At 37.2% G+C, this 26595-nt stretch overlaps 2 protein-coding genes across 3 annotated transcripts; both read left to right on the top strand.

Annotated features, from left to right (window-relative positions):
- Positions 1–346: 346 nt before the first annotated feature.
- On the top strand, positions 347–15266 carry rspry1 (ring finger and SPRY domain containing 1). Of its 2 annotated transcripts, none has more exons than XM_084125092.1 (15): positions 347–1107; positions 2616–3127; positions 5225–5277; positions 6747–6859; positions 7708–7834; positions 8235–8293; positions 9312–9378; positions 9468–9599; positions 9912–10027; positions 11071–11214; positions 11583–11694; positions 11830–11932; positions 12017–12169; positions 12332–12436; positions 14196–15266. In XM_084125092.1, the coding sequence occupies exons 2-15, from the start codon at positions 2766–2768 to the stop codon at positions 14290–14292; spliced, it is 1743 nt and encodes a 580-aa protein (XP_083981218.1). In that variant the 5' UTR covers positions 347–1107; positions 2616–2765; the 3' UTR covers positions 14293–15266. The 2 variants fall into 2 exon arrangements, with proteins under 2 accessions (XP_083981218.1, XP_083981219.1); XM_084125093.1 differs by lacking the exon at positions 347–1107 and adding an exon at positions 1607–1760.
- A 298-nt stretch (positions 15267–15564) lies between these two features.
- Positions 15565–25332, top strand: LOC311089407 (uncharacterized protein). Its single transcript, XM_084124079.1, has 10 exons — positions 15565–15765; positions 15993–16064; positions 16301–16366; positions 16489–16562; positions 16668–16800; positions 19260–19459; positions 21142–21417; positions 23937–24110; positions 24276–24686; positions 24802–25332. Exons 2-10 carry the CDS (start codon positions 16003–16005, stop codon positions 24837–24839), a joined length of 1434 nt encoding a protein of 477 aa, XP_083980205.1. The 5' UTR covers positions 15565–15765; positions 15993–16002; the 3' UTR covers positions 24840–25332.
- The last annotated feature ends 1263 nt before the right edge of the window (positions 25333–26595 follow it).

Genomic DNA, 26595 nt, shown 5'->3' with positions numbered 1-26595 from the left:
AACTTGTATAGGTTTTTTGAGTTGCAACATATCTGTTGATTAACTAACGTTACATCACTTAAGTTTTTATTTTATCGATATAATAATGCGGGACTGGATAGCCTAACAAAGATGACAAAAATACATGTTACACACAGCATTTGATTTATAACTTTCAAATTGGAAATTTGTTTACACAACGCTATCTCTTGAGCAGAATGTGGTTTGTTTTACTGGTTGCTAGGAGGGGTTGGATTCAGCATCATGTGCTGGAGATATGCGACGACACACACGACGAATCGTTCTTTTGAATCACATCTTTTTGATGGACCGAGTGAACCGATTCACTAGACTGAGTTGAACGATTATTCATGAATTGGTCGGAACGGATCTTTCGGAAAAGAGCCGAGAGAACGAATGAACTGAAAAGAGACACGTCAATGTAATAGCATGTTAAAAGGTTTGTCAACATATATCAACATGTTATTAAATAAATAGCATTTTATTAAAACATTGAAAAACATTTTCGGCGAAACGAAATGTATTACCCTACTGTTTATTGTAATGGAAGGCAGGTTAGATTCTAAATTACTTTGTTTTCATGATTTGAATCATGGCTACAACAAAGGGAATGTGGACACAACCGATTCGCTTACAATAATGGGAAAACGTACTAAAGAGCAACATGTGATTTCTTTTTTAGTCTGAATGACAACACGACCACATGATGACGCAATTATACTGACGTAAAGAACAGCGGAATCACTTTTTGAACCGGTTCTCTAAAATGAACTGTTCAAAAGAACCATTTCGCGGAAATGAGTCTGACTTCCCATCACTGACACTACACAGAGCGCTCATTGATCCTAGCTATTTATCTCACATTGATTCCAGTCAGTCAATGCTTTCAGTTCTCAGTCTAACGGTTACTTTCAGTATCAAACACCGGCTGGATCTGTCTTTGTGTGTGGGTCGACAAATTGTTGATTGTTGAAGTGGCTGTGTATGAGACTACGAATCATTTACTTCTTTACTGAGAAGTAAAGCACACACACTTCCCGTGTAGTCTTTGTGTTCGGCCTACGGATCAGTGCTGCTGCATTTACCGAAAATTCTCCGCTTTACCGGGTGAGTAAATACTTGTCTATGGAATATTTACATTGTTCGATGATAAAATACGTGTTAGTGTATGTGCCAAGTCAAAGGAAGCTTTAAACTGATGTTTTGTTCATCTGTTTGGAGGTGTGGCTAGTTGTATGGTTGCTAACGTTAATTTCTGACATGATGAAAAAGGCTGTTTCAAGAAGACCGAGTGAGTTGACTGTCTAGACTGCATTGTTGGAATTATATTTACGTTAGTAACATTTGGGCATAGGCATGTGCGGTTTAAAATCAGAATGTGGATAAGGAGACATTAGGCAGAATGACTACCTGAGTCACCATTTACTTTCATTATATGAAAATTCATAATGTAAGTAACGTTACATGGTGACTTACGCTGTCAGTCTCAAACCATCTGCCTAATATCTCTTTTTTTGTGTGTTTAATGGAAGAAAGAGTGTAATATAGGGTTTAAAACCTCAATGGCAGATATTTTATTTATAGACGAACTGTCCCTTTAAATGCTGCCTACGGAGGCAGCTCACTAGAGTTTGAGACGCAGCCACAGAGACTCAAGTTTATTGACGCTAATTTACTGAAATGACTGCGTGCTGTTTATAAGCTTTCAGCGGGTTTGTAAATGACAGTGACTGTGTACACTGGTCAGTGTTCATTCATGTGTGAGTGGATTGTTTTGTTTTAAAAGAGGTTTTCGTAAAGTTGTTTGGTGTGCTAGCTGTTAGTTAGCCGCTGCTAACACTGACAACTGCTGTAATCGCGTTACCTAGCAAGAATATTTGTATAGTTTATGAATGTTTAATTACGTACTGCCTGCTGTTTAATGTAATTATTACACACTATCAATAACCTTGTGTAATCTGTGTATATGTTGGTTAATATCAAATTAGTCAGGTTAGGTTTTAGATATTACCTGGGATAACTGTTCTGTCTGTACTAGACACTTAGAAACTTTATACCTTACAGCAAAACATTGTTCGCTAGACAAGCCCTGGATATTATTGTAACTAATAATATAATCAATAATGGCATAGTTACACCAATAGTATAAAATAATATTAATAATTAATATCATAATAATAATGACACATTTAATTAACAAATGTTGACCAAAATGCTGTATGTATGTATGTACTGTATGTATATATATATATATATATATATATATATATATATATATATACATACATACACACACACACACATATATATATATATATATATATATATATGTGTGTGTGTATGTGTATGTGTATATATATATATATATATATATATATATATATATATATATATATATATATATATATATATGTGTATATATATGTATGTATGTATGTATGTATGTATATAGATGGCATATATAATGCCATCATTAGATCAGTGGCTATCATCACTGTTTCAGTGTTTTACTTTGACAAGAATATTAGTGGGTCCTTTTAGCATTCTATTTGCATGTTTGCATGGTCATGTTTTCTGTCCACACTGATAATAATTTGATGCATAATCTTTTTCAGGAGTGAAAACCTCCCAAACTTTAGGATGCGTGCTGACTGCACCATCAGCTCTGCACGTCTGCGTCTGGCTGCTGATGGCCTGCAGTAGCACAATGACCGACACGTCTACCCGACCCGTACTGAGACACCCTCTAAAGTCCTTCAAATGATATGATAGTAGCCACCTGGATTGCATTCTGTGCCAGCAGGAGCCTCGTGCGGGTTCTACGACTCACCGTAGAACAGCTGCAGTCAGTGCAGTTTTGGCCCAGCCTCTCGTCCGGTGGAGCCATGGGGAACAGCTGCGTGTGCAGAGAGGACAGTGATGTGGAGGAGGGATCAGCCCCTCGCAGGCAGCTCAGGCGAGTGGATAACTCTGTGTCTGATCCCCCAGAGGCCAGAGGCAGTCGGCCCAGGGACCCAGTTCGACCGCCCCGGCGAGGTCGAGGACCGCACGAGCCACGTCGGAAAAAACAAAACGTGGACGGTTTGGTACTGGACACGCTGGCCGTCATCAGGACTCTTGTTGACAAGTGAGTGAACCTTTAATGATCTGCACAGATTTGTCATTAATTCTGGTTAGGAATGAATCATGTATGTATGTCATATCAATTTCAGTTCCCCATTTTTGTGCATTAGCAATAACATCACTCCATCTTGGGCTAAAAGCATTGGCTTGCTATTGAACATTTGCATTGTGGGCTTGTTTTCCCAGTATTATCGTTTACCACAGGGATGAAACAACGTCTGCAAGAGCTTCAACTTTTATAATAAAGAAGCTTTAAATCTGCAGATCTTATCGAGAAGCCTGGCAGAGCTCCGTAATGAGCATGCCATTATTTATTTATTCATTCGTTCGTTCACACAGCACCACATTTAATCTTAATGTATTATTGCCCAAGACAGCAGCTTGAGATAACAGAGCGCTTCTTCATGTTTCTTTAAGCAATTTGGCTTGATGTCAGAGTCGCCAGTCACTCTTCCTCTTTGTCACATGTTCTTGCACCTTCCTACACAGCCGGCCTACGGCTATCTTATAATGGATGTTCACTTTAGACGAGAAGTTGTTCTATACGGCCATCAGATTTGGTGTCTCTGAACCTACCGTCTTATTTGTAAGGCCTGCATTATTGCCTGGTTATCTTAATAGTGTATGGTCACTCTCTGTAGAGAATCTCAGATTACAGTTTTACACAATTTTTTCTTTCTGTTTTGACTTTTTGTTTCCCAAGAAAAACACCTAAAGGACGCAAGAGGGAGTGTCAGCTTTCTTTTTTCTTTTCATTTCATTTCTTTTTTTCTTTTTTACTTTTCTTTTTCACAGCTGGAATATATTTTGGTTGCTCAACCACATCCTTTGATAGCGGTTTTTTACGTGCTTGCACCTTAAACTGGCTGGATGATATGGCTGTGAGAAATCTCTATAATTTCAGACTTTTGAGGATCAATATTTGTATCTATTTCTATGTTTTTACTTCATTCAGGTTGTATTCTAAATGACGCACGATACACTATGCATTTATACACTATGAACTCAACTGTGTACAGTCTCAAAAAAGAAAAATTCTGTCATTAATGACTCGCCCTCATGTCGTTCCAAACACATAAAACCTTTGTTCATCTTCGGAACACAAACGAAGATATTTTTGATGAAATCCAAGAGCTTTCTGTTAAGAAGCGACAAAAATATTTTTTTTTGTGCACAATAAAAACAAAAACAACGACTTTATTCAACAATTTCTTCTCTTCCGTGTCAGTCTCTGAGGCTGTTCACGTTGTAAACACAGTGCAGCGCTCATTATTGGCCGGCTCCTGCATCAACACCATATGCACGCGTCGTGATGCTCACGTGAATAGCGTTAGAGACTGACATGGAAGAGGATAAATTGTTGAACAAAGTCGTTATTTTGCGCTCAAAAAGTATTCTCATCTGGCTTTGAGTCAAAAAGGGTGTGGTGTGTGTGTGGTGGGGGATTGCGGTCTGTTCTGTGCAGAGCAGAAAATCAGTGTTTGTCTCATTAGAACATACCCCTGTGTGACCATTACACAACAATCACACAGCAGTCAGACACCCATGGCTAGGGGCATTAGACCTCTCTCACTCTCTCTCACACTTTCTTCTTTTTTTTCCAACCACCCTCATAGCTATCTTTTCCTTGTCCTCATTTGCTATTTGAAAACATCACCCCTAATACCCACTAACCACTGATTTATGACTGACAAATGAACCACACTGGTGACACACCGCAGAGTAGAGGCAGATTTATTTTCCCTAAATGTCTCTGGTGGTGTTTTGATCGTGCCGGGCTCCCTCCAGGAGCACCTCAAGGGATTTTGCTATCGCTGCTTAGATTTACTGTTGCAGACCCAGGCTGCAAAATGGATGCATAGAGCCTAAAGCCAAAACAAGCAGCAGCAGTCTGCCCTCCAATAGCAATCCGTCATGTGTCACACAATCACCCATTATACCATTAGGCTTTCATAACTAATGTCTAGAGCAGCTAAGGTCTAAATAAGATGCTTACACACTTGTGCACCCAGGGTATGAGGCACACTGGCAAACAGTTTATATATTAGGTTGCTCTACTTTTTTGAAATTAACTTTTGTATTTGTTATTTTTTTGTTTCAGTGACCAAGAGCCACCGTACTCCATGATCACACTGCATGAGATGGCAGAGACAGGTGAGTCTAAGACACCTAAAACGCTGAAGCATTTGCATGCGGGCTTAAATTCTGATATTCTTAATGCTATATACTAATATAAGCGACTTTTTGCTATCATCCATTTGTCTCAACCAAGATTGCATTGCAAGATTGGAGTAAAGTTTAAATACTATAAATATTGTTATTGTAATTAATGTAATACAGTACAGTAAAATAGTTGTTTTTTTCTTAAATCTTTTTTACAGTAAAACATATTACAATAGTAATATTTCTTATTTTGTTTGTTTTTATATGATAATATTTTTTTTATTATATATTTGATGGTAATATTGAAATATAATCACAGAAATCTGTCCAAATTGTGCAGCCCTATAAACAACCTGGATTTTTTTTTTAAATCGCATTTTAAATTGCAATCACAATTTTTATCAGAAAAATGGCGATTAAAGTTTAATCACCGATTAAACGGTGTAGTTATTAGCCGAAGTGAACCAGCCAAACCTTGCCTCCCTCATTCCCAGCTTGTTTACTTTCCATCAGGGGAACAAGTGCAGCTTGTTGTGACCCTCTGGCTACTGATTAAGTTATTAGACTGTTAATCTAACAGCGGAAGCTGTGGAAGCTCTGTGTATATTAGTGATGGCTGCTTTTGAAGTTTGGCTCGTGCCCTGTGCTGCCATTGTCATGCCGTCGCTCTGTTCTGTTGCATTAGCTGAAGTTACGGTGGGTGTGAAGTGACCTAATGGGTCATGGCTCAGCTGTAGACTTCCCTTAGAGCCTCACAACTGCAGGAACAAAGACAGTGTATGATCATGAGTATATGCTACACTGCTTGTGCTTGATTACAAGAGCTGTGCACTGCTGTTTCGTTACTTACCCTTTTTGCATACAGATTTACTCTGTAGCTTTTTTAATTACTCATGGATGTTACCTTTACTTCTGTAATGCTGAGGGGTTGCTTGGGTCTGTATATAGACCAGACTCTAATCAGGGGTCAAAATTTAGCAAGATCATGTGATCACAGGTCGCCAGCTTGCTTCTTTTCTAGCGCCATTGCCAAAGCCTCTGTGACGGTTGATTTTATTTATCGTGCATCTGTTGCTCCGAGCTGAGCCTGCATGTTGTGGTTTGAGACTGTGTGGCGTCAGGTGGCTGCTAAGAGCTTCATGCAGGAGTAAACAGGTTGAAATATTACCCTGGGCTTTAAGACTCAGATCAAAACTCCTTGAAGAGCATTTTAGTGTAGTATAATATGTAGTAATTTTAGCAATATATCTCATTTGGTCATCATCATCATCATAGACCATCTCCTCTCAAGATGTTGGCATTAGCCACTGGAAAAAAACATATCAGTCAAACAATAACTTTCATGGGTGTTTGAAAGCATAGTCATAATAATGGCTCTGTAATACACAAAGCATGTCGCATAGACGGTGTTCTTCACCGTCCTCTTTTGTCTCTGTCCCTCTCTGTTTCTCACACTGTAGATGATGGCTGGTTGGAAGTGGTGCAGTCTTTGATTAGGGTAATTCCTCTGGATGACCCACTAGGACCGGCCGTAATAACCCTTCTACTGGATGAATGCCCTTTGCCCACCAAAGTGAGTTTACATCTGCATTACCACACAACATTGACTGCCATATTATTTTTCCATCTCTGTTTTCACTAATGGGTAGTAATGCAACTCTATTTTTGCTCGCACTTTGAAAATGGACCACAGCATTTCCCTAGTATTTGAGTTTATGCTGCTTTTGAGTAAAATTCCTCTCTCCATCCTCTTTAATTGATATCAGCAGACGCTTCTGAAATGTTTCTTTTTCACATTTTATGTTGATATCAAGTTTAAAAACTTTGATAGTTTCTGTTTACAGTTTATAATTCAGACAGAATTGCGCATTAAGGCAGGTCTTATGATGTTATAACTGTTTTTGTACTGATGCCAAATGTATCAATCATTTGTTATTAAATGTCCTCTTTTGGCTTGAGTCCATCAATTTCCAAGTAAAAAAATAATAATAATTTTGTAAAGTAATTAATTCAGTAGATTATCTATGAAGTAACTATATTGTGATTGTATATCAAGATTTTTTTATACTTTTATTCTGCAAGGATGCATTAAATTGATCAAAAGTGACAGTAAAGACATTGTTAGAAAATATATTTTTTTAAAAATGCTTTCAATTCAATCCTGAAAAGAAAATCAGGGTTTCCACAAAAATATTAAGCAGCACAACTGTTTTCAATATTGATAATAAGAAATGTTTACATTACATTTTAAAATATATTAAAGTAAAATTTAAATAATATTTCACAATATTACTTTTTTTCTGTATTTTTGATACAAAAAAATCAACCTTGGTGAGCATAAGAGACTTCTTTCAAAAACATAAAAAAAATCTGACCTATTTACAAATTCAAGCATTGATGAAGAGTTAATTGTTTTGTCAGGATGCTCTGCAGAAGTTGTCGGACATGTTGAATCTGAGTGCTGCTGTGGCGCGTCAGGATGCCCTCATCCCAGCCAAACACCGCAACACCACAGCAGTCCTGGGCTGTCTGGCTGAGAAACTGGCAGGTGAGGGACATGCAGATGCACACACACACACACACACACACTACATTTGATGTCCAGTTATTTCAAACAATTTCATGTAAGGGACCAGATTTTAAGATTTTTTCAAATGAATCCTAGATCTGTTGCATCTTGCTTTACGTCATCTTTGCACTAGCATTCCTCTGAAGCTAAAGAGCTGCGTTTGCAGTCTGTGAAGACCTGTCATGCCTGAGCATGCTGCAGGCTCCCTTAGAGGCCTGTGATTTGACAGCTCTGCTGAGGCTGCAGCACACAAACACATGCACACACTGTCCAGTTCGCTCAGTTTGAAGACATGTGCTTCTATTTTTAAGGTCAAACACATTGCCCAAAGGAATCATTTGGTTAATACTGTGGTACTTCATCTTGTTACTTTCTGCAGGTCCAGCGAGCATTGCGCTCCTCAGCCCTGGAACTCTGGAGTACTTACTGGAGAGTTTGGTGAGAGAATTGAGTGTTTTTTTACACATACCGACTAACAGGGTAGTTATAAAAGGGGTCACATCATGGGAAACTAGATTTTCTTTCTTCTTTTGAGTTAAATGTTTTTCACAGATATATATGCTCTAACATTCACAACGCAAAGCTTACTTGTCAGTCCACTGAAAAGACTTGCAAAATTAGGTTAATTAGAAGTCTGTGTGGTTATGATTTCACAGCCGTGAGTACATTAACATACACCACCATTCAAAATTTTGGGGTCAGTAAGGCTAAATAATACTTTTATTCAGAAAGTACGCAAAAGTGGCAGTAAAGACATTTATAATGCTGTAAAATAAATAAGTTCTGTTCTTTTGAACTTTCAATTCATCAAAGAATTCTGAAAAATAAATTCATCAGGGTTTCCACAAAAATATTACGCTGAACAAGTGTTTTCAAGATTGATAATAATAAATGTTTCTTGAGCATCAAATCAGCATATTAGAATGATTTCTGTAGTATTATGTGACACTGAAGACTGGATGAATGATGCTTAAAAACACAGCTTTGCCATCACAGGAATAAATTAGATTTGAAATTATATTAAAATAGAAAATGGTTATTTTAAATTGTAATAATATTTCACAATATTACTATTGTTTTTACTGGATTTTTGATCAATTGAAGGCAGCCCAGGTGAGCATAAGATACTTCTTTCAAAAACATTAAAAAAATCATACTGACCCCAAACTTTTGAACGACAGTGTATAATTGCATACAATCTGTACATTATTAAACTTTTAACATTATTAGTGGACTAATTTATTTGTAAAAATGTAAATGCTCAAAAGTGTAGAATATGGCCATATTCTACACTTTTGAGCATTTACATTTTTACAAATAAATTAAAGCTCATCTAAACAGTGCCTCATCCCAGTTTGGAGATCACCTTAACTCCTTTTATGTTAATGCTGTAGTTTTGCATGATTGTTTTAATGCTGGTATCAAAGCCATTAACGTGGCTTTATTGGTCTTCTAGAGTTCTGAGGCCCATCCCACTGTCATGCTGTTTGCTCTCATCGCTTTAGAGAAGTTCTCTCAAACCAGTAAGTATAACTGGTGTCAGTTCAAAATGTTCAAACAGGAACTTTTGGGGGAAAAAAGGTACTTTAATGAGAACCTGTCTTTGTCTCAGGTGAGAACAAGTTAACAGTGTCGGAATCATGTATCAGTAAACGTTTGTCTGTTCTGGAGTCCTGGTCTGATCATCCTGACTATCTAAAGCGTCAAGTGGGCTTCTGTGCCCAGTGGAGTCTTGATAACCTCTGTGAGTAACTTTTTTTTTTGAATGGTAATCAGGACTTTTGGTGAATTTGTAGCTTTTACTGAGACTTTTTAAATTAAAAAGAACTTAAGAAATAAATATTTTCCACAGAATGTGAAATCTTTTCAGTATTTTTTAAATATCCTTCTGAATTCTGTGCACTTGCTATGGCAAAAAACACAATTAGTATTAATAGTTATCTTAACTGTTTGTGTTTTGTGATGATTTTGTAGATTTAAGTCGAATATTATATTAATATCCTTGTATGATGTGTCTCACTGATAATTTTATCTTTGGTTACTCTTTGGCCCGTAGTTATCAAAGAGGGGCGCCAGTTTACCTATGAGAAGGTCAACTTAAACAACATCAATGCCATGCTGAACAGTAATGACGTCAGCGAATATCTCAAGATCTCTCCTACTGGACTTGAGGTGAGAGACAAACTATTATTGTAATTGTGGGTAATATTCTGCTAAATGGATTGTAAGATGTGTTCAACAGAATGGAACAAACTGCTCTCTGATTGGTAGCTAAAATACATTTATTTAGAGCTCTTCCAAAATGCAAATAAAAAAGCAAACCAAAACCAATTAAATGTACACACAGGGCATGAGGGGTGTTGTAGAGTAATAAATTCTTTGCAGTCTTACTGATAAGGAACAGTTTCACTTCAGGTTAGGACATACTATAAACAAAACCTCTTTTATACACTTAGTACCAGTTCTAAGCATGCCTTAACACAGTGGTTCTCAAACTTTTTCTGCCAGGCCTCCCTTTTGGAGAGAAAAATAGAGCTTTTGCATAACAATCTGCTGACTGTACACTCTCCCATAAGCCAGGCTCAGACTACAGGAGTTTTTAAATCTTAACCGATTGTGAAATCTGGTTGCATCACGCATATAAGGAGAATCTTCACAGATTTTCTTTTTTCAAATCTCAAATCTGCACACACTACAAGATTTGAAAATCGTGGCACATCACACACACTACAAGATATTCTTAAGATTATCATGCCAGATTTAGCACGTCACGGAGAAGCGGATGTAAACAAAATGGATACTTTGTCGAGGCAACTTGCTGTAGGCAATTATATGAGGAGACATTATAAAGGCAGTTGTGTTGTTGACACATTTCGACCAGCCATTCCTCCATCTCTGTGGTCCACTGGACCCGTACAGCTGCTTGTTTCGAAAGTTTGGTCACTTCCGTCTCCTTGTAGACTTGTCTCTCATTGGCTATTGTGGAAGTAATCATAGTCGTAATCATCCCGATTTAAAATCCTAAATATCAAACCTGTTTGATATTGTTATCCTGGCCCTGATGTGTCTGTGGGCAGATCGGAAGGTTTAAGATTTGATCTGTAAACGCTGTCTTAACATGTTCACCTATTGTGGAAGAAGCTAGTTATAACCATAAAAAACAAGTAATGAATTGTGATTAGTTTGTCTAATGTGAGCAATCTTGTTTTCCCTAGGCACGTTGTGATGCGTCTTCATTTGAGAGCGTCCGCTGCACGTTCTGTGTGGATTCGGGGGTTTGGTACTATGAGGTCACAGTCATCACCTCTGGCGTCATGCAAATTGGCTGGGCAACCAAGGACAGCAAGTTTCTTAACCATGTGCGTTTCTGGTTATGTTTAGATATTTCTCTCATTCTTAGGTTTATGTTCTCATATTTACATGAAGAGCACAGTGTTTATATGAACATTCCTATTTGATTTACACAGTGCTCAGAATGTAATGGCATTATATTTAATTTGATATAATATACACTACCATTCAAAAATGTGTGATCACTGTGATCACATTGTTGGTATGAATTCAGCAAGGATGCTTGATCAAAAATGACATAAAAAAAAAAAAAGACCAGTGGCCTGTTATATACAATTTTCTTTTTAAGGTATATTAAAAACAAAATAATAGTTCTGTATCACATTAATGAAGAAAGAAACTATAGTGAGGAGAACATATTTGTGTGTTTGTACAGGAGGGTTATGGGATTGGAGATGATGAGTACTCGTGTGCGTATGATGGCTGCAGGCAGCTGATCTGGTACAATGCTCGCAGTAAACCTCACTCCCACCCCTGCTGGAAAGAAGGTTTGTGCGGTGCTTCCTGTTCAGCACCTGTAACACAATTATTTGATTGTTTCTTACATTTAGTGTATTTCATCATTTTAGGGAAAAAAAAGTTGTTTGCAAAGATTTGTGAGCAGTGTTCTCTGGAATCTCTAGGTGATGCCATTGGCTTCCTGCTGGACCTCAGCAAGAAGCAGATGATTTTCTATCTAAACGGACACCAGCTGCCTCCTGAGAAGCAGGTGTTCTCCTCTGCCACGTAAGCAAGACTCAGTTTCCTTACCACAAGACTTAAAACAAATGTTTATGGAGCTTTTTGAACACTTGCTTTACCTTGTCTTAGGTCTGGCTTTTTCGCTGCAGCCAGTTTCATGTCCTACCAACAGTGTGAGTTCAACTTTGGAGCCAAGCCCTTCCGCCATCCCCCCTCCTTCAAATTCAACACATTTAATGAGTTTGCCTCGCTCGCATCAGACGAGAAAATCATTCTGCCCAGGTTTGCACTGTTTATTAGATTTCTGTACACAGGGCAAATTATCAATGACTGTTATGTAAATGTGAATAATGCATTAGTTATCACCTAAAGCAGGTGACTCATACCGTTCGTTCATGCCAAAGAAAGACCACTTAAAATTGCTCGTTCTGTCTTTTATTTCAGACACAGGCGCCTGGCTTTGCTCAAGCAGGTTAGCATCAGAGATAACTGCTGCACCCTCTGCTGTGACCAGATGGCCGACACTGAACTGAGACCCTGTTTGCACAGGTACAAAGTTCAGCATATAGAATCAGTGTTTACACCGCTGGGTTTATGGGTAAAGGGATGTGATGGAGGCTCACAGTTTGCTCAAGAAAGCTGGATTGGTGTGCTTGGCTGAATTGGAGTAGATAAAACCAACTGTTGCTATGAGAATTAAGACATTTAGAACATATTTGTCCTTTTTTATTCTAGATGTTATCCTCTTGCATTAAAGCAGCAATTTCTTTGCTGTTTTCTCACTTTTTGCTCGCGGGTTTCTCTATAGAGCTTCTCTACAGCTTCGGAATAGATATTTGACAACACTGTCGTAAAAACTCGTTGGCGACTCTCCGCCCTCCCATCTTCTCCCGCTGGTCATGTGCATTTGTTTTCAAAGAAGCCGGCGAACGCACAGAGCCATGTCCACTGAGGTGTGTATGATACACAGAAGGCTAGCATATAAATGTATGTGTGCAGTGCTGTAAAGCAATTCGTTACATCGTGAGACCTGATATCACGCGATACTTCCTGACGCTGAGCCCAAAGTTGCAAGGGTGGTTTCTCCGCTCACAGGCGCTAGGGGGAAGCGAGACGGCCACCATTCAACCCGAAAAAAGTCATATAACCATTCCAATGATTCCGAAGCTGTTCAGTTAAAGGAACTGTATGTAAGATTGTGGCCAAAACTGGTACTGCAATCACTTTCAAATTACTGTAGAGCAGTGTATCCCCTCCCCCTCCCCCCTGACTCGAGGTTGCCAGATATGCTGCAGAATCCAGCAGGAACGTAGGCTGACACGTTTGTAGCTGCAGCTGTGGTAACTAGAGCAGAGCTGGCAACCTGGATGCTGAAACACAACTGACTTTGTGATTGGTAGATAGGTGGAGGGTGGGGCATCAGGCCAAAACACAACATGACAACATCAACATCAGTTGAGGGCTGCAACTATCACTTTTAAATGACAATATCCTGGCCGGACTACTGTTGTCAGTGATATAAGTATTTGAAATGAACATGATTTATTAATGTCTAGTGACATATCAGGGCCATTTTATGATTAATTGAAATACATTTCTTACATACAGCTCCTTTAAGGTAAATTAAGCTAAAAAAGCCCCCCCTTTAAGCCAAAATGAGTGAAGTAAGATAAGTATGATAGTGTATTAATAAATATTTGTCGTTATTTTCCTTTGTTCCATGATAGCTAGTAGCCAATTATTGAGCATTAACTCTGACGTAAGAAGACTATAGAGTGCAACAGTTGGGGTACCTTAAGTAAAAATCCTGTTCATTTTCATTAGGCGAATTGAATTTTAATGATAACTTGAAAACTGTTTGTGTATTAGCTTTTTGTTTAAGCCATGAGCCTACATTATTTCAACGTATTTATATAAATAAATCCTGGTGGAAAAACTACATTACTTATGATTCTGCAAAATATTTTTTATTAATTTTGTATTATTATTATGTCCTTCGCAATGCTTCATTGGATTGTAGTTCTTTACCTCATTCCCTCTTTTATCCATACCTTTTTTCTTTTTGTCTGATTTTTAAATACTTTTTTGCTTCAAAATGTTGCGATTTACTTCGCTGGTTGGATTGGTTCATGGCTTACAACTCTTTAACAAAGGCTTTTTAAAATTCCTGTTCCTTTTAAAATATCCTATTAGTGATTTTAGGAATCACAACATTATATTATAATGAACAATGTATTGATTACTGTTGTATCTTCTCTTTGTGCTGAACAATTTTCTCATCTTCGGTTTCTTTGTGTGATGTCTTCAGTGGGATTTGTATGGAGTGTGCCTTACAGCTGGAAACGTGCCCACTGTGTCGCCAAGACATCCAGACACGAGTCAGACTCATTTCCCACGTGTCCTGACATCAGCCCACCAACCCTAGATGTGGACTTTCCCCCCTCAAGCTTCCATCCTGTCCAGTCCCCTCTGTCCGAGAAATCAACCTGACCAATCGAATCACGATGCTGTCTCAGGATTGGATGCGGCAGCGTGGACATTTGACAGATGGAGTAGACCTTCCTTAAAACTGGAGGGAAGAAGAGAGCAAAAACTACACTGTTGCACTCCAAGGCGGCCCCAATCTGAGGGTTGTTGAGCGAACCTGGAGGTTTAAAGGCTTCTGGGAATTTTTAATATGCTTTTCCAGGAACAGATAAATTATGGAACAAATGCATCCATTATATTCTGATCTGTCTTTGAGTCTCTCCCCTCAAGCTCTGGTCAGGATTTATTGTGTGTCTGTTCAGACTTGTTAAATATATATGTGACGTCCCTCATGTTTTTTTTTTTAATTCCAAGTTACAATCTCAACAGGAAACGCCAGTGTCTTAACCACTTTGTTTCCTCTTTATGTTCATGCCTGCCTCAGAAAACCAATTATTATTCCGCTCCCATCAGACTTGATTGTACTTGAAACTGTTTTGGTTTGATTGCCCCACATTCTGAATATGATTGCAAAATGTCTTGATGAATCAAGACACTGTGATTTTTTTTTTTTTTTTTATAATAGTATTTTACATTGATGTATAATGCAAAGTCCATTTAGAAATAAATGAAGCCAAATTACATTAGGTAAAATGACAGAATTGAGTGAGAACTGATTCCATCAGACTAAAAGGGCAATCCTCAAATGAGATTTTGGGTAATTTGTGTGTTTTCTGCCATGGTTAATGCACATATCAGTGTCCTAATGCTGCTGATGCTAAATGTGAACTTTCTTAAGCAGTTAGAGACTGAAATCTCCAGCGCTCCCAAAGATAAGAGAGTATGATTGAATTAAGAATCTTTCACTTTTTTGAATTGTGATGTTTGTAATAAATGTCTGTTTTATGTGTTGCACGATTGTCCTTATCTGACATTATTTACTCATTTCAACAGCGATTTGCATTCATTTCAAAATCCAAATGCACCCAAGAGCTAAATGGAACTATAAAGTGATATATTATCTTTTGCAAATTGCATTCCTGAGTAACTAAATGATGGCTGCATGCAGCATACTTAATTAAACATAACATCTTCACATAAAGAAGGCACAGATCCTGATCTTCATCGGCAGGACTGAGCAGGCGGTGTAGTGACGTCATTGGTCTCGTCGTTTGTCTGCCTGTCCGATAGGAGGCGCCACACGCTTCCTCAAATACACTTGTTCATCGAAAGGAAGTCAGATCGAGAGTGTGTTGCAGGTCCTTTGGCGGAATCCCTTCATCTCTATTATACACAATTTTCATCTAAAAAATAATCGTAGTATTTACTGATCTCGTGCAGAGATGACAAATTAATCCATTTATCGCGATATAAAGCAGCAGGAATATAACCGAAGATCTAACGTTACGCAGGTAAGATGGGCTACACAACAATTCAGTGCTTTCATAACAATAGTTTGACAAATATCACAAGTATTAGACGTTATTTTAACTGTAGACCATAGAAATGGTTGTTTTGTTAAAATAATAGTTGAGTAGATGCAGGATTTGCTGCACAACCAAAACTCAATTGTGCCTCGCGCGGCGCGATATTATGTAAATTTAGATTATTATAATTTATAAAACTGCAATTCATTTAGAAGAAACCAAATGTCGGCGTGGGCGCAGAAAGCTGGAGGCAGAAGACCACCACCAAAACATAGTGGAGGAAGGTATGTGAGGAACTTACAGGCTTTGTTTCAAAACACTGAGAGCTGCCTCCTTCTGGGCTAGAAGTCTTTGACTATTTATGTTTGCAACATATGAAGAGTTAATATAATTTTTTTTAAGTGCTTTCTAGCTTGGCAACTCATTAGGTTTTAACACACAGCCTGCGTTTTACATTTCTGATGTTATGTTAATTATAATCATGTTGATTTACTACATGCAGTGTCCTAAATCCTCTCAGGTCTTTTCGAAGAACACCATATCCTATGAGGGAGGACAATAAAGATGACCTTCCACAATCTGAGAGGTGACTAAAATAGTGTTATTTGTAAAGTCTATAAATCCCTTATATAGATTCTTCTTTCACATATGTTTCTCCCAAATATACATTTACTTCTACCCCCCCCCCAATCATACCTCAATTTTCAGTTTTGAAAATTTTGAAGAAGAGATTGACTACTCTGGCACAGCTGACTATGAGCATTCACCGCATCAGTCAACGGGTATTATTTCACATATAATGGTTTTTCATTAAAGAACTTGATTTCGCACTTCTACTGTTGTTTCCGTTGTGGAAAATCTTTTCTGAGCGTCTTTGTTTGTATCAGCTGTTTCACCTGAAGAATACGAGGCATCAGTTCACCGCACTGCCATATATGAGAAGTTCTTGCAGCAGCTTCATGGAGACGGTGCTAGACAGCCTGCAGACTGTGTCGTCCTGTCTGTGAATAACCAGGATGTGTGAGTATATACCTCAAGTAGCAGTAAAATTCTCTCGCATTATTATTGTGTGAAATTTGCTTCTTTCATGTATTAAATGGAAATGCAATTTTCAAACTTTTTTTCCCAGAGTTAGCACATGAAAATATGGGAATGTTTACCCATTCTGTGCCATTTTAGTTTTCTGAAAAGTCTCTGTTGTGTGAATGGTCTTTGTTATTGTCAGATGTTTGGATTAAGATTTATATTAGGAGCCATCCTTGAATTCTGATGGATATGCTATTATTTAAATAATTGATGAGAAATTAAATGAAAATTAAATATGCCTTTAAAAAAAGTATTCTAAATGTTCATTATTAGGCAAAAATGTGTCCACTATTTAGGGTGTGTTCACACTTGTAGTTCGGTTTGTTTTGTCCGGACCAAAAAAAAGAGAACATTTAGTCCTGGTCCGCTTAGCGTTTTAGCGACTGGCATTTTAACACCGAACCTAGGTATATGTTCACAACCTGATTGGTCGGCGTTTATTACGTATATTTCGTGACGGAACTTAACGAAAATCCAAAACAATGCTGTGTGCTGGGATAAATGCGCTTGTTGTATGTGTGTAGCTACATATGATGGTATTTTGACCAGCTGAGAACTCGTGAAGAGCTTGAATGTGTAAAGGTGTCAAAATAGCGGCAGGAATTCCTCCGTCACACACACAAACGAAGATCTTCTGCGAGAAGACACTGTTCTGATGCCTGTCCTGAACTGTGATGGGCAACATCGCGACTATGACGAGAAAAAACAGCTGTGCGTGAGCATTCTGTCCTTTTTAGGGTCGCATCTTGTGACATCATGTCTCATTTTTGGTCTGTTTACATGTCTGGTCTGTGTTGCATTCATATTTAATTCGAGCCACACCAGAGTTCGTTTGCAAGCGGCCTCGGTCTGCTTTTTTGGTGCGCACCAGGGTTCGGATGGTACCGCAAATGAACCACACTAAAAGCAATCGCACCAAGGGTACGTTTTAATCGACCCAAACACTGCCAAGTGTGAACACCCTTTTTCTTTACAATTCACTTTCAGTCTAATATCCACTTATATCACTATTTTACACTGCTATTCCAGTGGACAAAAAACAAATAAGATAATCAATGAAAATCTTTGAGCATAAAATGAAACCTTTGAGCATAACATTTTGCCAAACTCTAGAAATTGTCTCCAAAAAGAGGTTCATTTAATAATAAATAAAAAAGTTTAAAAATGGATTTGTATGTTGTGTAAATTATATTTATCCAGCAAATCAAACACTAATGTTTACACCCTGTGGTCTCACAAAAAATCTAAATCAAGCAAACCCCCCCTCAACAAACAAATTTATATATATGACTTCTGAATCTTAATTTCAAAGCTGCGAAATCACATGGTGGTACAAATTCTTGCATCATTTTATGGTACCACTGCGTCATGTGATGCATTCAATTTAAAACGAAAGGCTAAGGGGGTCTTTAGAGCCCCGCCCTAAAAACTGTAGTAAGAATATGCTTTTATACTGATGTTAAACTTTTTTTCTATTTCACATTTCTAAAAGAGGGTAATAATAAAAAGACATTTAAAATATTCTCATACAAAAAAAATAAAATAAAATAATAATATATATATATATATATATATATATATATATATATATATATATATAGCAGGGAGAATTTGTTTTTATTTGCACATGACTGATTTATTCATTTTCAGTCTCCTAAACAAACTTTCACATTTTTCATGAAAGAATAAATATGTCCAGACAATCCTTGTTCATTTAACAAAATACAAAGGAGCTTCTTTGAGAAGTGGTGATATTCAAAATGTTCAGTAATCAAGCCATATTTATATCAAGTAATTAGACAAAAACTCAAACGTTCTACTAACAAAAGGGTAAATACATCTTTAAACATGGTGGTTTTTAATTTACATTTCATAACATGCATATTTCAGATTTTAATAATATACCATTATTGACACAAAACAGACCCATTCAAGTGATCTGATTAATATTTCTTGTCTTAAATGTGTTGATAGAAATATTTCAAATGATTTTCAAATCAATTTTACAGTATTTGAACACTAGTCATTTAGTTGTGTAAATTTGTGTAAAATTATGATATAGTATGTAACATTTTTGTTAATATTTAAGCAACATTTTTCACTTATTTTGATGTCTTTTGGGATTTTTTTTTTCTCTCAAAGAAGACTAATGCCACACACAAAAAGCATTTATTCAGCTAAAACAAATGAAACAACCTTATCTTATTTTCTAATGTTTAATACACTTTTATAATGCTAAGCAGATTTGTGTTGGTTTCTTCATTATTCATTAAATCTCTACCCTTTCATTACTGCATATATAAGCCAGGCCACACTCAACAACCTCACATTTCCTCACGTCATGCCCTGAAGCATGGTTCTCAATAACCAGATCTCTTCTTCTTCTTTCAAAGGGATTACCCCAAATCGATAGGCCAGTGTTTGCAGGAACGTGGCCTCTCGGTGGAAATGCTTTACCTGCAGGTGGAATCAGGCCTGACCCGGGCCCTCCAAGATGTCCGCTCCGACGGTTCCCCCTTATGTATTCTTGTCGAGCAGACTAATGTAACACTCTCCTCGTGCACAGTAATCATATTTTCAGAATCCCTCAAAAGTAAGTCCTGACTCCCACAATTTATCTCCCAATAAAACCACTTAAATGTACTTCAAACAATAGTTAAATAAGCTTATGTAATAGCTAGAGAGAAAATACCCTAGACTTGGTGGTGGGCATTTTTTTTTGTATGAACTAGTATGATCATTTACTCCTGTGATTGCACCAAAAAGACATGCATTGATATATTCAAAAAATATACTTTAACTTTCAGAACAGCCCAAAAAGATAATTCATTTATATGAACTGCAAAATGTGTCGATGTCATCTCAATGTAATGCAAACTTTACAAAAAAAGCTGTTTGTGTATCTCGTGGCAGTTAAAAACTAAATTGCAAACACACAAACCGGATCTTAGAGTAGAATCATGCTTTGTTATAAAATAGTTTTTTTTGTAACCTTAGGGAAAAGAAAAAAATATTCCCCTCTAAAGTTTTTTATTTTTTTAACTGCGTTACGGCCACATCTCATCTCATATTTTATTTATTTTTTTTAATAAAGTCCTTTGTTTTGAAGAAAAAAATTATTCACAATCCCCCAAATTAAACCATACGATAGCTGTAGTTTTGCCCTGGTTTTACACTTTCTTTCTTTTCTTTTTTTTTCACAAACATAATTCATAAGATAATTTTGAATGGTCCAAATAAATTAAGCATACATTCTTTACAAAAAATGACATTATTATAACAGGTTTGGGTACAAATATTTTACCAATCAACAGTTTTTAAATCTTTAAATTGCACCATTAAAACCAAGCAATAATTCATCAATGTAGTGTTAGACACGCGTATGTAAAAATCATCTAAACAATCACAATAACACCACATTAAAATAGTTGAAATGCCCTTAATTCTGATATTATAATTAATGCCCACCACTTGATTAAAAAAAACACTATATATTATTAACAGTGTATTTCAGATGTTTCATATTATTTTTATTATTAATGTTTTTTATTTATATTTCTATAAAACCTCACCTTGCTGGTAAGTTCTCTGAAGGCTGGTATACACTTTTTTTTTTTAACACATTTTGAAACACTAGGCATCATACACTTACCAACTTACAAATCGTTTCGAACACAACAGAATATGTATGACAAATAAAAACAATGTGTTCTAAAACCTGCTCAAAATATCAAACATGTTTGACATCCTCCAAATGGGCTAAAAAAACAGTCAATGTAGAGCATTCCAGCTTTTATGCTAAATATTATCAAAATTGTTACAGTTTCACCCTCACTTCAATATTGAATCTATTAAAGCGCAGATCCATCCTTTTAAACGCGTGAACTGAATTGTTGAATTTTCCCAGTGAAGGAATTCAAAACTGAATGACATTGTGAACAAGACCAATGATCAAAAGTCTAAAAGATTTATCTCATGCACATTGCTTCCTCATATTACACACAGTACATTTGGTCCAAAACAACTTTTAAAAGCAATCTTATATAAACTTCTAGTCCCTTACTAAAAACTTACAAGCGCGCTCATGAACGAGTCCTTTGAGCGCATACTGAATTGAATGTGGTAATTGGGTTAAGCAGTGGTTGCCAGATTGCAGCATGTTGCTGATGAGGTAGAACTCTTGTGCGCACTGCTTAGACTGCAGCGGCTCACACTGAGCGCCATATGTAACCCCCCCTCCCTCCTCTGGCTGACCCTTCCTCTGCCTCTCTGCAGTTCATCGAAACATGCCCAAAGAACAGGCCATGGAGTTTGTGATTGTGGAGTTCAGGCGCTTGAGCGGTTCGCGGCGTGTGCTGGACCCCACGGAGGCCGCGGCACGGGCGGCTGAGCTGACGGAGGACTACCTGGAGCGCGGCAAGCTGGAGCGCCACACTGTTCCCTCTGCCACCCGCCACCTTCTCTTTCTCCTGGCCGAAGGTCTGCACCTGTACCCAGAGGAGCTCGGCACACTGGCGGAGTATCTTCAAAACCGCCAGGACCATCTGCGAGGTGAACATGCTTCCATGTCCTGGCCTAGTTGCTTTCATATTATATATTATAAGTGTGTAATTCTCATGTTGCTCTTAATTTGCGCATTATTATTGAATCACATTAAACTAGATTTATGAATGATCAAATTCAATGCACGTTTTAATTTACAATTTATAATAATACACAATTTATTTCATTTTAATTATTTTTTAAATGTAGAATATTTACTCTGGAGGTTTTGAAGCATTTCTGTTAATCCACCAAGCATGGACTGTCAATGATGATATATCGGTCTGTCACTAGCACTTTATTTAAAATATGAATATTTAAAATAAATCATTAAATTACATGTAAATAATTGTATTTATATAATTAATTTACTTCTAGTCTTATTAGATTAATTTTGTCTAATTGTTTAACTTGTATATTAAATTAATAAAATGATTTATATACAGCGAGGAAAATAAGTATTTGAACACCCTGCTATTTTGCAAGTTCTCCCACTTAGAAATCATGGAGGGGTCTGAAATTGTCATCGTAGGTGCATGTCCACTGTGAGAGACATAATCTAAAAAAAAAAATCTAGAAATCACAATGTATGATTTTTTTAACTATTTATTTGTATGATACAGCTGCAAATAAGTATTTGAACACCTGAGAAAATCAATGTTAATATTTGGTACAGTAGCCTTTGTTTGCAATTACAGAGGTCAAACGTTTCCTGTAGTTTTTCACCAGGTTTGCACACACTGCAGGAGGGATTTTGGCCCACTCCTCCACACAGATCTTCTCTAGATCAGTCAGGTTTCTGGGCTGTCGCTGAGAAACACGGAGTTTGAGCTCCCTCCAAAGATTCTCTATTGGGTTTAGGTCTGGAGACTGGCTAGGCCACGCCAGAACCTTGATATGCTTCTTACAGAGCCACTCCTTGGTTATCCTGGCTGTGTGCTTCGGGTCATTGTCATGTTGGAAGACCCAGCCTCGACCCATCTTCAATGCTCTAACTGAGGGAAGGAGGTTGTTCCCCAAAATCTCGCAATACATGGCCCCGGTCATCCTCTCCTTAATACAGTGCAGTCGCCCTGTCCCATGTGCAGAAAAACACCCCCAAAGCATGATGCTACCACCCCCATGCTTTACAGTAGGGATGGTGTTCTTGGGATGGTACTCATCATTCTTCTTCCTCCAAACACGTTTAGTGGAATTATGACCAAAAAGTTCTATTTTGGTCTCATCTGACCACATGACTTTCTCCCATGACTCCTCTGGATCATCCAAATGGTCATTGGCAAACTTAAGACGGGCCTTGACATGTGCTGGTTTAAGCAGGGGAACCTTCCGTGCCATGCATGATTTCAAACCATGACGTCTTAGTGTATTACCAACAGTAACCTTGGAAACGGTGGTCCCAGCTCTTTTCAGATCATTGACCAGCTCCTCCCGTGTAGTTCTGGGCTGATTTCTCACCTTTCTTAGGATCATTGAGACCCCACGAGGTGAGATCTTGCATGGAGCCCCAGTCCGAGGGAGATTGACAGTCATGTTTAGCTTCTTCCATTTTCTAATGATTGCTCCAACAGTGGACCTTTTTTCACCAAGCTGCTTGGCAATTTCCCCTTAGCCCTTTCCAGCCTTGTGGAGGTGTACAATTTTGTCTCTAGTGTCTTTGGACAGCTCTTTGGTCTTGGCCATGTTAGTAGTTGGATTCTTACTGATTGTATGGGGTGGACAGGTGTCTTTATGCAGCTAACGACCTCAAACAGGTGCATCTAATTTAGGATAATAAATGGAGTGGTGGTGGACTTTTTAAAGGCAGACTAACAGGTCTTTGAGGGTCAGAATTCTAGCTGATAGACAGGTGTTCAAATACTTATTTGCAGCTGTATCATACAAATAAATAGTTAAAAAATCATATATTGTGATTTCTGGATTTTTTTTTTTTTTTAGATTATGTCTCTCACAGTGGACATGCACCTACGATGACAATTTCAGACCCCTCCATGATTTCCAAGTGGGAGAACTTGCAAAATAGCAGGGTGTTCAAATACTTATTTTCCTCACTCTATATATATATATATATATATATATATATATATATATATATATATATATATATATATATATATATATATATATATATATATACACACAATTTTATTTATTTAACATTTAAAATATGAATTACATAATAATACATTAATAATATAATTAATACATTTAAAATTTTAAATAATGTATAATTATAAATATTTGACTTGCAAGAATATTTCTTCCTCGTTTTCCATATTCCCTTGGCTCCACACACCTGAAGAAAAAGGATTTTTTGGTCAATTTAGTGCACAAAATTTTTCTAATTTCTTCTAGTTTTTATAAATATTTGACTTAAATTAAATTATTAAATAATTATTATAATAATCAGAGCCACAATAAAATAAAATAAAGATCACAGCCAATCTATAAAATTGCATTGTGTATGCATTGTATTTATTTCTGTATAGAAACATCTCTTTATTACTTATTTGTTCTTTCTTCCCCAGTATCTTCCACTGAAGCTGACAGTGAGGTTGCTCCTGTGATCAACAGCCTGCCTCCAGGGTTAGGAAAGCCTCCACCACTTCTGCCTGCTGGTTCTGGTCCACCACCAAGAGAGCAGACAAACCCACCCTCAGGGTCAGGAGATGCACCCCCAGGACATCATATGGGATTGCAAGGTTTGTTTTTAGGGCACAGGATGAAATGAAGTGAAAATAAATAAAAAAAATAAAAATATACTGGCTTTTTTTTTCTTTCTTAAAATAAAAAATCATACATTAATTTGTTGAACCTGTTTGTGATACTTGTGTGGTATTTGAATACAGTATTCTCTGTGTTTCCAGGCTCATATCCTAAGACGAAACCACCTCCTTTGCTTTCAATGCACAATCTAAAGCCGCCTTCCCACAGACCAACTGCCCCCCACAGTCTTTTATCTTCTCGGGCCCCTTCAGTCTCTCACGGTCCTTCATTTAATCTTCAGCCGTCTAGAGGGCCAGTAGCCACTCACAGTCTTGACAAGCCACAACCTCTCTTAGGCCCAGCACCCATACATTGGTCCTCTCCCACCCGTGCCCCTTTGCTTGACACTCCGCCTCTTGGTTTCCAGTCCTCTAGAGGACTACTGCAGCATCCGGGCTCTCATGCATTGCATAAGACGCCTCTTATCTGTGGACCCCCACCGCAAAATGGACCCCGTGGTCCTAGAGTACCGCCACCTTCACTCAGGAGCCTTCATATGGGAGCCCCAGCAGGTAAGCACTTTCTCATGTTCTCAAGTCTTTTTAGAGCACTATTGGTGTGGAAGGATCTGTCACTAATTTTTCTGATTTTTCTTTTCTTTTGGTTCCTTTTTTTTTTTTTTACCAGGTTTAGGTCCGCGGCCGCCACGACGCCTGCTCCCTTGATTCTCTCAGGACACCCGATTATATCATAGGCCAGTGTTGTCACATGGGACAGTTCTTACATTTTGGACTTAAGCAGTTTGTGATACTTGTGTGAAGTTGAAGTTTGTTTCATTTTTTATTTTAGGAACCTGCCTTTTGTGTTTCTTTCAGGATCCCATGAGATGTTTAAAGATGTACCAATATGGAAAAAGCCACAGTGGTGTTCTCTTTATTTCCACAGGTGTAAACTAATTTCTTAAAATAAATCTGAAATATTTCAGTGACATAAGTTGAGTTTTCTGAATGTGTTTAACAGTTCTATTCTCTGTACAATGATTGGATGTATTTCAAATACAGTTGTTGGTATAAGGCAGTGATATAAGGCTATTTAGAATTTAGATGAACGGTAGATGATTTTTGACTTCTAGGGACCATATTCACAAAAACATCAACGTTTTTTTTAAGATAATTATAAAAAGCATAAAAATTGTTCATTAAAAAAAAATCTTAACCATTTACTGCATGATTTTTTAAGAAAAGAGATAAGAATATATATATTTGAAATACACTGTTTTTAAATTTTTTTTAATTTTTTTTCGGCCTGATCATGTACATTTTGACTGGTCAAAAATTCCATTCAATTCCATGTTTCTCAGTACAAATTCACTCAAATTTCTAATTCAGTTGTGCCATCTGACTGCAATTTTCAGGTCATGCCACATTTTTTATTGGAACATTGTTCTACTGACAAAGGGGTCGCTGCTCTGAACAGGTCTTTGGCTGACTAATACAGGCACCCCTTGTGGATTTTGGCTCAGTCTTTTTTTGTTTCTCTTGCTTAAGAAACACCAGAGCAAGATGCTGCCATCACCATGCTTGACAGTAGGGATAAAGTTATGTAACGTGCAGGAACAAATCATTTAGACCAATTGTTTTAACTGGTTCAATTGATTGAATTGAAAAGATCTCAAAAGAATTGTTAATTCTCAAATTTGTACATCAATTTTTCGCATATGCGCAGACCACTTATAGTGTACATGTCATATGGACCACATTTGTTATACTTTTATTTTATGGTGTTATTTATTATTTATTGTGGAGCTCGATAGCCCCTTTCACTTTACTTATTTTGAAAAAATGGCCAAGATATTATTAAAAAATTTACCTTTTGTGTTCCACTGAAGAAAGAAATATACAATTTCGAACAACATGAGGGTGAGTAAATAATGATTACGTTTTCGGTGAATTATTTCTTTAACAAACATGCATAGAAACAGGTCTGACTTAAATATGGCATTAAAACAACCTGATAATTTCCTCAGTATTATGATGGTAAGGTTAAAAACTTTATCACAATCCTTATGGGTTTGTCTTCAAGTGGGTGATTTAACTAAGAGTGCATGTAATTAACTCTTCTCTCATGAACTCCTTTGAACAATTGATAGATCCTAATGATAGACTCCCCTTGATCCCGACACCAAGAGTTTTCTACTAGCCTACATAAGACATGACATGAGAAGGAAATAATGTTTTGGAAAAATGTGTAAAGTAGGGTCAATTTATAAACCTAAAGAGGGGTAGAAAGATATAGTTAAATTATGGAAGCCCATTTCTGCCACGTAAAGAAAAGAAAGGTCACTCTTTGGTAGATCATAATTATGACAAAAAATGTGAAATAACAAGATAAGTCATAATTTATTAAATAAAATAGGAAAAAAAGTCATAATTATAATAGTCATAATAATTATAACATAAAAAGTTGAACTTGACAAAGAAA

The sequence above is a fragment of the Abramis brama genome (assembly GCF_963993115.1).
Source record: "Abramis brama genome assembly, chromosome: 9".
In the NCBI taxonomy this organism is placed as follows: domain Eukaryota; kingdom Metazoa; phylum Chordata; class Actinopteri; order Cypriniformes; family Leuciscidae; genus Abramis; species Abramis brama.
The sequence above is the reverse complement of the archived record's forward strand: the minus strand, read 5'-3'. Positions and strand labels throughout refer to the sequence as shown.